The following is a 16,284-nucleotide window of genomic DNA, read 5'->3' on the forward strand; positions in this document are numbered from 1 at the left end:
CTACATTACCTGAGCCTACTAGTGAGTGAGTTTAGTTTTATGCCGCACTCAGCAATATTCCAGCTATATGGCGGCGGTCTGTAAATAATCGAGTCTGGACCAGACAATCCAGTGATCAACAGCATGAGCATCAATCCGCACAATTGGGAACCGATGACATGTGTCAACCAAGTCAGCGAGCCTGACCACCCGATCCCATTAGTGGCCTCTTACGACAAGCATAGTCACCTTTTGTGGTACGCATGGGTTGCTGAAGACCTATTCTACCCCGGATCTTCACAGGTCACCTGAACCTACTGAAATATTTAATATATTTTGACCAACCCACAGTAATACTGTAAGCGAGTTACAGATACCGATACATGTAGGTACCACAGTATCTTCTTGACAAGTATTCCATTTCTACATCACCAACTGATTAAATCTTTCAACACAGTCAGACCATCTCAAACAAAATAAACATAAAAAAATGTCAAAATGTTAAACAGTAAAAGTCCTCTGATAACAATTGTTTTTGAGTAATGCACTGGAAGAGAAATACTAAAGCCATAAAATACCCCGACAGACAAATATGTGTGATGTCTCAGCCAGATCGATCGCCTGTTCTGAGACACATGATCAGCAACAGTTGGAATCACAGTTCACACAGACCCGAAAGTGGAATTCTGGGTAGAAAAATGTTAGCAAATCAATGAATATCAGATGTTAATCTTAACAACCTAATCATCACGATATGGCTGAAATATTGTCAATGTGACGATAAATATTAACTCACTCACTCACTCATAACAACCTTAACTCCACGATTGTGTCTTAATTAATAACTAAATCGAAAACTATTGACACAAAGCTGTAAGGCTTAATATTATTGAAGAAGAAACAAATTAAAAAAAAATAAAAATAAAATAAAAATAAAAATGACTTTGAAATCAAATGCACAAACCACAAATTAAACCCATATGATACAGCTTTAGGAGAAGTCAATAAATGTCTCCATTTAGGAGTTGAAGCTATTATACACATCAGAACCTCATTCCTGTTCATATAGCCTACGTCATTTTCTGTGTACGAGGAACTTAGCAATATTTCTATGTGAAAAAGCATAAGAACTGCCTGAAGGACTCACATGATTTGCCTCACATAACATAATTCATCTGATATTAAAATCATTACCAACCCATAAACTGGCATGTAAAATATGAAACTATATTCCCACATACATATTTCGATATTTTACAGGATATTGACAGGTACGGAGCATTTCTTCACAAGTTCAGTTAGAGAGTTTAATGATCATAAAGTCACAGAATCGCTCATTTCCCAACCAAAATCCCCATAGTCGTCAATTTCAATGAAATTGACACAAATCATTTTGAAATAAACGACGTTAATTTCAATTCCCAGGACCATAAGAGCCAATTCCTCCTGTACCATAAAACAAAATGTATCAAAGACTTAACATCAGTAACTCATTTTTTTCTCCTTCTAATGACCTTTCAATCAGTCCGAAGATATGAGAATGTTGCATTTCAAATAGCATTTGTGGAAAATAAAACTCCACCGTGATAAGCACGGCGCAATTGAACTGACGTCTATTTCTGAATAATACAACAGATGAGATGGCATGGGTTGACAGTGATGTGTTGAGAGAGCTATGTCACCAATTCGGAGGAGAAAACGTTCATGTGAACGTACCTGTCAAGTGCAAGATGGGCTTTTTTACACATCATACTTCTTTATGGGATTGTCATTAAATTCATAATTTATAACTTATCTCAGTTTCTGCATTAGGTCTGTCAGTTTAAGTGATTCCTGCCGTTTAATTGTCCTTGTCGTAACAGATTTTAAAGACGCCATCAAAAATGTAGATACTCTTGATTGTAGATCTGCTGAAGAAGCGGTCATAAAGTCTGAGGATATGCTGGCTATAAATGATTTATGTTTGGTACTTTGTTTGGACGTGTTGATAGAACTACTGGTTGAAGCATACAAAAAGTACTGGCTTATCACAAAGTATTGCTGCTTTGATCAAAGCAGGTATCACTGTATAAATCTCTTTAAGTGCTTCTTAAAAGTACTTCACGGCTTGTCATATTTACGACTATCTCTGCCACTAGGATAGGGTATCATTTAACATTTCATAGTCGGAATCTACATAGGGAATCAGTTCCACGTAAATCGGGAGAGTAAGTACTAATCAATGCAGGCTTTTAAAAGTAGAAGTGATGTGGCCATTTTTTATACTTTTTTACATTGATTTTCTGAGGTATCAGTGATTTTTGGATTTTATTTCAGGACAAAAGAGGCTTTTTTGAGTGTTAGCTTTAAATGTCCTTGAAAATTGTGATTCTGACCAACTTCAAACTAACATCTACAAGTATATTATTCTTTAAGTGAAAAACAGAAAACATTATTTATAATGTTCTTTTGAATGACAAGTGAAATAGTTACCTCCCTTCCTTTAGAGATCTATGCAGAGCAGCAAAACTTCACCAGGAGTGAGCAAGTGAGTGAATGAGAATGGTTTTACACCACTTTTAGCAATATTCCAGCAATATCACAGCGGGGGGACACCAGAAATGGGCTTCACAGATTGTGCCCATGTGGGGAATCAAACCCATGACGAGCGAACACCTCCACCACTAGGCTACCCCACCACCCCAGGAGTGGTTGAGTGGTTGAGTGAGTGGTTGAGCGAGTGAGTGAGTGAGTGAGAGAGGGGGTCAGGGAGGGCAGGTGGGCAAGAGGGAGCAAGAGATTAAGTGAGTTGGTTTTACTGCCACTTTAAACAGAATTCCAGTTATATCACGGAGTGTCAGCTTATTGACGGAGAAAAGCCCAAAGTGAGTGACCGCGTATACGTTTATGCTGCTTTTAGCAATATTCCAGCAATATCACAGTGGGGGGGCACAAGAAATGGGCCCCATAACCCATGTGGGAATCGAACCCAGGTCTTCATTATGACAAATGGAGGCTTAAACCATTAGGCTAACCCCATGCAGGTCCCAGAGATTTACCTTTCTGGTGAAATCCATCAAAACAGATATGGTGCAGGCAAACCAAGAGTCACAATCAGGGCCTACCGGGATACAAACTCACCATCACAGACTTCTTGACCGATAACTGGGTCGTCTTACACCACCCATGCCCAATCCTTAAGGGACCGTTCATAATTTATGGCTAGGGGGGTGATGATGATTTTTATGGAGAAGCATGTACAATGTGAATGACACCCACTAAAATTTATGTACAAAATAAGTGACCCCCCTGCATGTCATGTACAAAATCAATGACCCCCACTTCCCATACCCATAATTTCTAAGCATAATATTAAACATATTTTTATGTACAAAACTGATGACCCCCTAGCTCGCCAGAACAAAATGGGTGACCGCCCCTTAAAATCATCATCACCCCCTCCTAGCCATAAATTATGAACGGTCCCTAAGATGAAAAAGTTAGCACCATCATCACCATCCAGAAGATGGGGTTTCACCATTAACAGGCCAACAAGGTTTCACAATGAGGTTTCACAATATCATAACACACATCTAATCCATTTTAGTGAATTTAGTGAGTCAATTCAGTTTTACGTCGGTTTTAGCAATATTCCAGCAACATCACAGTAGGGGACACCAGAAATGGGCTTCGCATACTGTATCCATGTGGGGAATTGAACCCAGGCCTTCGGTGTGACCACAGAACGCTTTAACCACTGGGCATTTTAAGACAATAAAGTCCCCACTGTCACAGACCATCTAGTGTGGCATACAGACCCTGGAACAAATATACCCAACACAGCCCTTTAAAGTCTAGAATATGTCACAAGTCTAGATAACCACTGTTCTGAAAATCACAAAAGTCTTGGGCTCCTATTTATTATATTTTATGAAAATATTCTAGTTTTCTGTAAAATATGTTCATTTCAGCGACAAGATGCTAGTTTATTACACTTAGGGCGTGGTGGGTGAGCTGGCTAAGGAGCCAGGCTAGGGATCCAGCGAGGTTGAGGTGCCGGGATCGAGCCCACCTGTGACCGGGTGTAAAAACCTTGGAATCAACTTTGTGTGCAGACTCTTTCAGTGTTGTCACAACCCCTAGTGTACAGTACACAAACCAGTGCACTTAAAAGAACCCATGAATCCGTTAGTATATGACCAGATGATGGCCGCATATGTGCAAACACCTAGTACGGCAACGTGCAGTGAACTTGGACAAAGTACTGTCACTATGTGTCCCAGTCCACCCAGCTGTGAATGGGTACCCCGTAAGGATGAGAAAGCATCAATAACTCGGTGTGCCTAATGGCTGCAAGAGTTACATACTCGCCAGGGAGTTGAGATTGATAATACGATGTGCGTTGAGATTGACATCCAATGATCGATGGAAAAAAGTACCAGCGCCTTGAGCATGCACTAGTTGCGTGGATATGTGCGCTATAGAAATATCCTATAATAAAAATAATAATACTCCAAGGCTAAATGGGTTTGGAATCAGACAAGCAAGTGATCCACACCAATGATGAGATCGAAGTAATTCAAATGTTGGGATTGGAGATGCTCAGGCTGTTACAACCTCAATCATAATATTATGTGTATTTTCCAGCTCCTATGAAGTACTTGCAATAATTTTGATTTGAGAATGTCTTATTCTTGAAATTCAAATGTCCGATTGCCTGTTAGCTATTGATGTGCAGTTGTATTGATTTCAGTAAAGGTCAAGATGTCTGGAGAACAGGGAGGAAGCAACATTGTGTGTGAGCAGTTAGATGGTTTTAGACACAACATCCAGAAGGTCAAACTGACCTCATATTTCAATGTCAGTCTTACTGAAGGTCAATCATACCTCATCCACACGTGTATCGAAATAAATCAACTAAAATAGAGAAGTATCTCTCTTGATGATGAACCTCAGTGAGTGAGTGAGTGAGTGAGTTTAGTTGTACGCCACACTCAGCAACATTCCAGCTATATGGCGACGGTCTGTAAATAATCAAGCCTGGACCAGACAATCCAGTGATCAACAGCATGACCATCGATCTACGCAATTTGGATATGATGACATTTGTCAACCAAGTCAGCGAGCCTGACCACCCGATCCCGTTAGTCGCCTCTTACGACAAGCATGGGATAAGTTTCTGTCAAAACCATAAAGTTACCACAAAAGAATATTAACATTAAAGCAAATCTTTGGATGGCTGAGACTTTCAGGAATACCACTGAATCGATAGACCACCTATAAGTTCAATGTTTAAAATTAGGTTATGAGAAGGATCCTTCAAGTTTCACTCTTAAATTTCATTATTCAAGCAAAGGTATCCTTCAATTCAGAGATACTGATTTACCATCACATTGGCAAAAGACACATTGAGACTGCGTCAAGGTATAAACACTAAAGCCTTAAATGACAAGGACTACTTATTTCGAAGACAGAAAGCTAGTACTTGAATCACCATAGACCACATTATAGCTGTTCTAGAACATCAGGGAAACAGAGTAGCCCCGGTCGTGTGGACAGCCTTCAGGGAGATGAGTGTCCACCGGTCAGCCAAGAAGGTCTGGGGAGCCGGAACCACCCCCTGGAAACATGTCCAGTCCGGTTTCTGCGAGTCCTCGAGGAGGCAGTGGACATCCGCTGGACCCAGAACTAGTACTGAGTGTCTCATTGCTGCCATGGAACACATCTGAAACAGAACAAGTGTCAGGATTAGAACACATGGATCTGCGGACCCAGAACTAGTACTGAGTGTCTCATTGCTGCCATGGAACACATCTGAAACAGAACAAGTGTCAGGATTAGAACACATGGATCTGCGGACCCAGAACTATCATTGCTGAGAACACATCTGTCTCATTTGCTGCCTAGTATGGAATGGAACATCTGAAACAGAACAAGTGTCAGGATTAGAACACATGGATCTGCGGACCCAGAACTAGTACTGAGTGTCTCATTGCTGCCATGGAACACATCTGAAACAGAACAAGTGTCAGGATTAGAACACATGGATCTGTGGACCCAGAACTATAGTTTGGCATGAAATGCATGTGGACCCGTTTTTGAAAATATCTCTTCAACCAATGACCCAATCGATCTCAAACTGTGCAAGTGGATGTTTTGTCAGACAACCTAATCACATTGTAAATCACCTATTTTATGCATTTGTATGAAAGAATCTGTCTATGTAACTGTCAACAAAATAAACAGCAGAACGCAGAATGCTTGCAGAGGGAGGGAGCCAATGACCTGTAACAGTGGCAGTGTTGGGTCATAAAGGTCAACGTTCGTCAATGTAGGTCAGCTATGCAAGTGACAGGTATGAAGAGGTGTCACAGGTCGTGAATAGGGTAAGGTGGGTGCCAACTGTTAACCATCATACGGAGTTTGTTTCTCTGAGTTGTTCAACATTAACCACAAAACCCATTAGTGAGAATTATTCTGTAAGTTAAAATCTTTAAATTTTGCAAATAGCCGGCAAATGACATCTCTGATGACCCTGATGTCAAAAGAATCTAACTTTCGATGCCTACCTTTTTGTACAAGGTGTTGTTTATTGGCTGTTGGTTTATTTTTCACAATTTTTAGCACGATGTTCTTTTTCATGCCAAGAGCAAAAGCTGTACGTTTCATGTAATCCGACACCTTATAAATCGGTTTGCTCTCTTGTTTTTAAAAATTCAACACATTTCTAATTAAACGTTTAGCATCATCTGAATAAGCTTTCATGATGACAGCTAGAAGTAGTCAATGTGAATGATCCAAACGGTCTATCACTGTGCAGTGCACAGGTAACTCACGTGCATTGACCTTTATGACCCAACACTGCCGCTGTTACAGGTCATTGGCTCCCTCCCTCTGCAAGCATTCTGCGTTCTGCTGTTTATTTTGTTGACAGTTACATAGACAGATTCTTTCATACAAATGCATAAAATCGGTGATTTACAATGTGATTAGGTTGTCTGACAAAACATCCACTTGCACAGTTTGAGATCGATTGGGTCATTGGTAGTCTCTCGTAGTAACAGACCCTGAAGCAAATATATCCAAGAAAGGCCACACAAGTCTAGAAAATGTGGCAAGTCTAGATTTCCTCAGCACAATGAAGAAAGTCTCAGGGCTCCTTTTCATTATATTTTTCTTTTTTTTACTATGAACTTTTTTTCAGTAAAATATGTTCATTTCAGAGACTAGTTGTTAGTCTAGGTCATTGGATGAAGAGATATTTACAAAAAAACGGGTCCACATGCATTTCATGCCAAACTATAGTACTGAGGACCTCATTGCTGCCATGGAACACATCTGAAGTAGGAGAAGAGTCAGGATTAGAACTCATGGATCTGCGGATCTATCATATTGTGTCCAATGGATATTGAAACACCAAAACTATTTCATATGCGAAAACAACATCAGGGTAAAACTTTATAACAACCACTGCTACCATCTGTGATTTATTTTCGGGAAGCAAAACATGTTGAATGTAAAGACAGTTGGCAGCACCCATTCCGATATCGCCTTCCCACTTTGTGATCAGGGATAACAATGTAAGAAAGTGTAATCCCATATATAACATGTGTTAAATAACAATGTTGCATGGAAAAAATATTAATAATAGGCACAAATAACACAAATAGTTTCAAAGGCAGATATGCTTAAGATTATACCAGAAATCTGTAACTACTAATTTGTATTGTTAAACAAATACATACATACATATTTGTTATTTCATTTTAACGTTGCAATCAGCAATATCCACCTACATGGCTTTGATCTGTAAACAATTGAATCTGGAGCAGACAATCCAGTGATCAACATCATGAGCATCAATACATGCAGTAGGATAGGACAACCAGGTCAGCAAGCCTGACCATGTGATCCTGACGACAACCATAGGTTGCTGAAGACCATTTCTAACTGGGACCTTCACAGGTAGGGATGATCTATACCAGCTTGGCTACTATACATGTTGCTTCATGAGACGTGTAAAGGACAACAGACCATGAGACAAGCTCAAATGAAGCACACCTGTATTTTTGCAATGATAGGTTTTCAACACGTACATATAACTTATCATGGTGACCACAATGGAAAAACATGAGTTTTTCTGACCCGTATGATCTTTTGACTAAAAAACGACAAAATGATTGGAATCCATGTTGATTTTATGATGATAATTGCTCATTTAAAAAAAAAAAAACACTGATTTTTATACAAAACCATGTTTGTACAAATATGGCCCTGGAATGTTTAATTTTGAATTTATTGGTGAATGTGAATATTCAAAATGTCATTTTGCTTATCTTACACGATTCAAGGTCAATACCGAGTGTAACCTCCGTGTGACTGTATGACAGCCAGCACTCTCTCTCCTCAAACCCCCCGTCAGCCTCCTGATCTTCTGAAGGGCCAGTCTACGCCATTCCTCGTGTAAAGCAGCTTCCAATTGGGCCAGGTTCTGTACAGGAGGATCCCTTTGTTGCACACGACGACAATCATGTCCCAAATATACTCCAAAGGGCTACGATCGGGGCTCATTCAATCGTGAGATATGTCAGGGGGTGCTTAATTAAGTTCTTTGTGTATATTGGCAAAGTTTAGCAGAAATAACTAGTTACCACCCATCAAGAAATATAACGCAGCATTTTATTCTATAATACTTATCACATAGCATGGTCTATGCATCAACAGCCTCCTGTTGGTTAGCCAAGCAGGGTGAAACGTCACTTAAGAAAGATGAAGTATTGGGATATGTATATTGTGATGACTCAGATATCACACGATGTTCCTTGTCCCGAGGCTGGCATACTTCAAAACCCCAAGTCAGAATTCAGACAATTTATTGTACAAAAATACAGACTAATTAATAATGCTATTAGGGACATAATTATCGTCATTACCGAAATGAACAACTTGAAACTTGAGACATTCTATTAATTTTTTTCTCAGGAGCAATATTTGTTTTATCCTCCTAGATATTAAGGTCATTAAGAATGTCGTTACAAAAATCTCGGTTTTCAAAATAAGTGGAGAGGTCATCTAATACAGTGGAACCCTGATATCTTGGACACTGTTAATCTATTTTCAGTTATATTGCATAAATTAACAAATTTCTGGATCACCAATTCATGGGTATATAATGATGAATATTTAGTTACAAACAAACCGACGAAATAATAGTACTCCAGAAGGTTTCTGGATTGGTGAGGTTCTTGGATAGGTGAGGTCCCTGGACTGGTGAGGTTTCTGGATTGGTGAGGATTTTGGATAGGTGAGGTCCCTAGACTGGTGAGGTTCCTGGATTGGTGAAGTTTCTGGACTGGTGAGGTTTTTGGACAGGTGAGGCTCCTGGAATGGTGAGGTTTCTGGATTGGTGAGGTTTTTGGATAGGTGAGGTCCCTAGACTGGTGAGGTTCCTGGATTGGTGAGGTTTCTGGATTGATGAGGTTCTTGGATAGGTGAGGTCCCTGGACTGGTGAGGTTTCTGGATTGGTGAGGTTTCTGGATTGGTGAAGTTTCTGGACCGGTGAGGATTCTGTACTGGTGAAGTTTCTGGATTGGTGAGGTTTCTGGATTGGTGAGGTTTCTTTACTAATGAGTTTCTAAACTAATGTGCTTTAGAAGCTAATTGAGTTTTATGACTACAACTCAGAGTGTCATATCAAACCCCCATGGCATCACATTAAATCTGTGTGGTGTCACATTAGATCTCATGGTGTCACATTAGAGTTCATGATGTCCCCGTAACCATCATCATTTAAAATAGATCTCCATTGCAATACACTTGACAGCCATGATGTCACATCAGATCTTCATCATGCCAAGCTAGGCCTCCAGGATATCACATCATTCATGTCAAGCTAGGCCTCCATGATATCACATCTGACCTTCATCATGTCAAGCTAGGCCTCCAGGATATCACATCATTCATGTCAAGCTAGGCCTCCATGATATCACATCTGACCTTCATCATGTCAAGCTAGGCCTCCATGATATCACAACATATATGTCAAGCTAGGTCTCCATGATATCACAACATTCATGTCAAGCTAGACCATCATGATATCACATCAGACCATCATCATGGCAAGCTAGACCTCCATCATATCACATCAGACCTTCATCATGGCAAGCTAGACCTCCATCATATCACACCACCCAGTCTCACCCTAAATCTTGCCAATCTCATGCCTGCAAACTCCCCGGCCTCCCCGGTCTCAGCCCAAGCCTCTCCTGTCTCACCCCAAACCCTGGTCTCATGCCAAACAACCCTGTCTCATGCAAAAATACACGGTCTTATGCCAAACCTCCCTGGTCTCACATCAAACCAACCCAGTCTCACATTAAACCACCCCTTTCTTACCCAAAACCTCCCCTGTATCACCCAAAACCTCCTCAGTCCTATTCCAAACCTCCCCGATCTTACCCCAAACCTCCCCAGTATCACCCAAACCTCTCCGGTCTTACCCCAAACCTCCCCGGTATCACCCAAACCTCTCCGGTCTTACCCAAAACCTCCCCTGTATCACCCCAAACCTCCTCGGTCCTATTCCAAAACTCCCGATCTTACCCCAAACCTCCCCGGTATCACCCAAACCTCTCCGGTCTTACCCCAAACCTCCTTGGTATCACCCAAACCTCTCTGGTCTTATCCCAAACCTCCCTTTCTTATCCCAACAAGCACGACGTTAAACCCAATTTCACCTCACCTCACCTTCTTATCCCAAACCTCCCCGGTATCACCCCAAACCTCCCCTACCTTACCCCAAACCTCTCCGGTATCACCCAAACCTCCCTGGTCTTATCCCAAACCTCCTTTGTCTCACCCTAAACCTCTCCGGTATCACCCAAACCTCCCTTTCTTACCCCAAACCTCCCTGGTATCACCCAAACCTCCATGATCTTACCCTAAACCTCCCCAGTATCACCCAAACCTCCCCTACCTTACCCCAAACCTCCCTGGTATCACCCAAACCTCCCCGATCTTACCCTAAACCTCCCCAGTATCACCAAACCTCCCCGATCTTACCCCAAACCTCCCTGGTATCACCCAAACCTCCCCTACCTTCCCCCAAACCTCCCCGGTATCACCCAAACCTCCCTGGTCTTACCCCAAACCTCCTTTGTCTCACCCTAAACCTCTCCGGTATCACCCAAACCTCCCTTTCTTACCCCAAACCTCCCCGGTATCACCCAAACCTCCCTTTCTTACCCCAAACCTCCCCATTATCACCCAAACCACCCTTTCTTACCCTAAACCTCCCTGGTATCACCCAAACCTCTCCGGTCTTACCCAAAACCTCCCTGGTCTTACCCCAAACCTCCCTTTCTTACCCCAAACCTCCCCAGTATCACCCAAACCTCCCTTTCTTACTTCAAACCTACCCAGTATCACCCAAACCTCTCCGGTCTTACCCCAAACCTCCCCGGTATCACCCAAACCTCCTTTCTTACTCCAAACCTACCCAGTATCACCCAAACCTCCCTTTCTTACCCCAAACCTCCCTTTCTTACCCCAAACCTCCCCAGTATCACCCAAACCTCTCCGGTCTTACCCCAAACCTCCCTTTCTTACACCAAACCTCCCCAGTATCACCCAACCTCCCGGTATCACCCAAACCTCCCCGATCTTACCCTAAACCTCCCCAGTATCACCCAAACCTCCCTTTCTTACCCCAAACCTCCCCGGTATCACCCAAACCTCTCTGGTCTTACCCAAACTTCCCTGGTCTTACCCCAAACCTCCCCAGTATCACCCAAACCTCCCGGTATCACCCAAACCTCCCTGGTCTTACCCTAAACCTCCCCAGTATCACCAAAACCTCCCTTTCTTACCCCATACATGCCCGGTATCACCAAAACCTCCCTGTCTTACCCCAAACCTCCCTTTCTTTCCTCAAACCTCCCCGGTATCACCCAAACCTCCCCAATCTTACTCCCAAACCCCTCCCCGATATAACACAAACCTCCCTGATATAACACAAACCTCCCCAATATAACACAAACCTCCCCAATATAACACAAACCTCCCTGGTCTCACATAAGACCTCACTAGTCACTAGGGGCCTGTACTGGGCCCTACTGATCCGATATGAATGGGTATGGGGATTTCCAGTATTACACCCAGATTAAAGTGTGTGGGTGTTTTAAAAAAAATGGCACATGTATAAAAGATATTAATTGTGAGGAATGAATTCTTGGTTGCAATCATAATTTGTGACTTTGGAAAATTAATCTAATTTCTATCTTTTTTAATTTCTTTGAAATGTCTTGTTTCAAATAAGTCATTTAACAAAGGTACAAGACGTTTCCAAATGGCTCATCATTCTTTTTAATTTTACATAATTTTTAATATGTCTAGACTCAGAATTATTCTTGAATATCAAGGACTTCGCCTGCCAAAGTCCAAATTGAGCACTTAAGCACCATACAAGCTTAATCTGCCCAAACCCTCTATCTACCACACAGAATACCCATAACTTGCACCCACCAAACAATGGAACCAGGTGCTGATTGTCACTTCACCAATACCAATTACAAAGAGTCAACAACCTGTTTGAATGTTTCTAACAGTATAAAGCCCTGCCAGTGGCAAAAAACCTCATCAAATATTAGACAAAGGCTTTGCAAATTTAAGACCATTCACAAGTAGGTGTACATGGACAAAATACATTTGACGTGGATTAATAGCCTGCGTAAATTTTAATTTCTCTATTTATTTGAAAAGCGTGTTTTCAGGGTAAATTTTAATTTCTCTATTTATTTGAAAAGCGTGTTATCATAGCAACTGTTTCCTCTGCAAATGAATTCAAATGAACAAAACGGCTTGAAAATGTCAGCAAAGAGGCGAATGTGTACTGTCAAATCTGTTCAATTTGTTCACTAAATCATTCTTTAATGTAATGTAGATGCCCGGGGTGATGCTCAAACAGGATATTTCAGTGTAACTGTATTGATTTCCTCGAGCACGTAATCAGGGCCGAAACTTGCCCATTACATGAAAAATACATCTGGAAGAGAAAAGAAAATAATTCCTACATGACGACTGTCAGCCCTGACACAACACAAATATGATTAATCCGTTTAATTCAGAATCTATTTTATCTGTATTTGAACTTTGACAAACATGACAAGGGAACTGATGTTTCCGAGCAAAAATCATATCATCCGAGTTGGAGTGGAATGAGGAATGGTGCACTGTGTTAGAAGAACTGCAAACAACTTAGCATGAAGTCTGTCCATTATTGCAAAATTACTCACGTTAGCAGGAGAATTATATGTGTGTTGAGAAACGTCAACACTGGGCATTGATAGACAATGTCGAAACCCTAATCATTCCTTGATTAAAGTCAAACATTAAAACAATAAGAGGAATCGTCGTAAATCACCGTGCTTTCTACATGTTAGAATACGAGCTCTCTACATTATTATTTCCACTCGTGCCAAATGATATTATCGCCCGAGTTGCATTATAATGTCGCAGGCTTGTCTAGGGACTCGCGGGAAACTTATCATTTTGAGCACTTCACCATGCTATTACTACACGCATTACTTTACACAATGACTTTCTGCTGGCTGAAAAGCTCACTTTAGAAAGAGAGAAGGTATTCTGTTTTTACACTCCATCCTAAACGGCTAAACAAATACCATGCACGGCTGGCGACCAGTTGACTTATGGAATAATATCACGCGAGTCCGGCGTAAAACCCAGCCCTTAATATCTGAAGCAACTTAGTTGCAAACTAGTGCTCTCAAAGAGCTCTTTAACTCGCGAGTGGGTCCTACAACTCTCCGCATCCACACAATACCTTGTGAAGGTGGACAATACCAATTATCTCCCTTTAGCAGCGATGGTCGGTAGATAGTTTCTCACTAAAGAGGGTCTGAATCTCGAATGACAGGCCGATCGTTGAGCCATCATTATTTAGCTTTTATGTCAGTGATGAGGAGAACAGGGCTCCGGCCCCTTTCTTTGTTGATGAGAGTGCGACCTCTGTGTCACAAGTTGACAAAAAGATTGGGACAAATTATAGGTTTCATCGTGTCAACTCAAGATGTCGCAGTTTGATGACTCTATCTGTGGTGGGAAGGAATCGTGTCCTTAAGTTCAGAGTGTTTTGAAGTAGGTTGCTGGGCCGATGGCTGAAAGTTTCATGTATCACACAAAAAATTATTTTTTACTTCATGGCAGGCATTTTCTAAAAGTGTTGTTTGTTTTTTTCCTTCAGGGGGTTTAAGGAAAGGGGAGAGTGGGGGAGGGTGGATTTCCCTTACAAACATGATAAAATATATCTCCACCGAAACGATAAGGCAGACTGGCTTGGTCATAACAGGAATGAGATAGGTAAGTAGGCTTTAACACAGCTCACAGCATCAGCCATATCATGCAAGAGGACACAAGAAAATGGATATAATCCTGAACCCATGTGAGGAATTAAACCCAGGATTTCTTCATGATAAGCTAACACTTTCACCACAAGGCTACCCGATAGGCCTACAAACTAAACGGTGCCCATATTATGTTGTATGTCATTTCAATTTAAGTGAGTGAGTTTAGTTTTACGCCGCTTTTAGCAATAACATGGCGGGGGACACCAGAAATGTGCTTCACACATTGTACCCATGTGGGGAATTGAGCCTGGGTCTTGAGCATGACGAGTGAACGCTTTAACCATCAGGCTGCCCAACCTTCCCCATATCAGTTTGAACAATGGTCCCAAATACATATGGGATCAGGAAAACTGAAGGTGACGAGTTGATCGATTTAATCATTCAGTCACTATTAGAAGATGTATCTATTTGTATTAGCAGGCCAGAACATTAATACTTCATAATCTAATACACTGATAATACACTGATTTTTTAATACTTACTTCTGATAGCTGGACATGCCCATAAGTTTCATTGTAACCTAAATATTTATCAAAGAAAAAAAAAATGATTAAAAATTAAAAACTTTGCAACCAACACCAGTTCTAAACAAACCATATATGTTAAAAAAATATTTAAATCACCAAAAGCACCAACCTATAGACTGCTGAATATATAGTACCTGAAGCTAAACAATATGTTTGCTTGGCCTTACATAATATTACATGTCATCTTGACAGTGCATGTCCATATTACATTACACTGAAGGCTGTAGGAATCGTGTCATTTGTAATGCAGTGACATCACTGTGGAATGATGAAATATTATCATCAATAATAAACAGAGTTAATTGCTAGCCTAAATAACTAACTGCCATATCCATGACAACTGGTAAAGATTGTCAAGAAAAACAACATGGCAGAAGTTTTCATTATTGATTAAAGAGAGCTTTGTATAAATAAGATATTAAAGATGTCCACTGATCAGTATTTAGAGTATTTAACATTTTGTAAGATAGATAGTTTTAAAAATTTGTTTGAAAAAATCTAACTTTCAATTGAATAATGAGAGTATTTTCAAAATCTATTTCATTTAATCCAAAATTCCAGTTTAATAAAGAAGCGGTTGTTTTTAAATACCTTTCACTTAATCTGTCTTTCCATTTGAAGAGAAAAGGTACTTTTTAAAATTTATTTAATTTAGCTTAAATTTCAAGTTGAAGAAAGAAAGAGTTTAGCATTGTCAGTGTGCATTCTATTGTATTTGATGCACTTATTGCATGCAGATCAAAATACACATTGTACTATTTTAGTTGTATCTCTCACTGTCTTAAACCTTATGGATAAAAAGTTCATTGAAAGAAAACACCATAAATTCTTTACATAAGCATACACTGTTTTGAGCCAATGGATAAGATATTTCCGTATTTACATATTTCCCTCAAATTCTAACATACAGCTACAGTAATCGGTTAGGCCACACAGTAAAACCCGAGAGTTACATGAATCAAAGAGAGAGTATGACATAGTGGATACTGTATCTGCAAATACTAAATAATTTCTGATGTTTATCATGTTTCATGCAACACTTGATAATCTCCTGACAGTTGCATTCTCCAAAAACGTCAGGTTTAACAACACCTTTTAGACAGTACCCAGTGGATGTGTAAGGAAGCCTCAAAGTGCTGCTGGTTAATGAGCGGACCTGTGGTGAACCGTGAAACCCATGTAACAGGCATTTTACCGACAGACGTAGAAACAGAACTGGGTGAACCAGTGAAACCCACAAACACAGGTATTGAACTGACAGACCTAGAAACAGAACTGGAGTGAAACCCACACACAGGTTTTGTACTGACAGACCTTGAAACAGAACTGGGTGAACCAGTGAAACCCACAAACACGGGTATTGTACTGACAGACC

At 40.7% G+C, this 16,284-nt stretch overlaps 1 protein-coding gene across 1 annotated transcript in view; it reads right to left on the reverse strand.

The window, feature by feature from the left end:
* Positions 1-5,038: 5,038 nt before the first annotated feature.
* Positions 5,039-16,284, reverse strand: part of LOC124271425 (BCAS3 microtubule associated cell migration factor-like) — a 93,736-nt gene continuing 82,490 nt past the window's right edge. The window contains exon 23 of the mRNA XM_046706578.1: positions 5,039-5,683. Within this exon, the coding sequence (XP_046562534.1) occupies positions 5,544-5,683 (140 nt within the window). The 3' untranslated portion in view covers positions 5,039-5,543. The remainder of the gene's footprint in view (positions 5,684-16,284) is intronic.

The sequence above is a fragment of the Haliotis rubra genome, unplaced genomic scaffold (genome assembly GCF_003918875.1).
Source record: "Haliotis rubra isolate DU_JTF1 unplaced genomic scaffold, ASM391887v1 Scf160, whole genome shotgun sequence".
NCBI lineage: Eukaryota > Metazoa > Mollusca > Gastropoda > Lepetellida > Haliotidae > Haliotis > Haliotis rubra.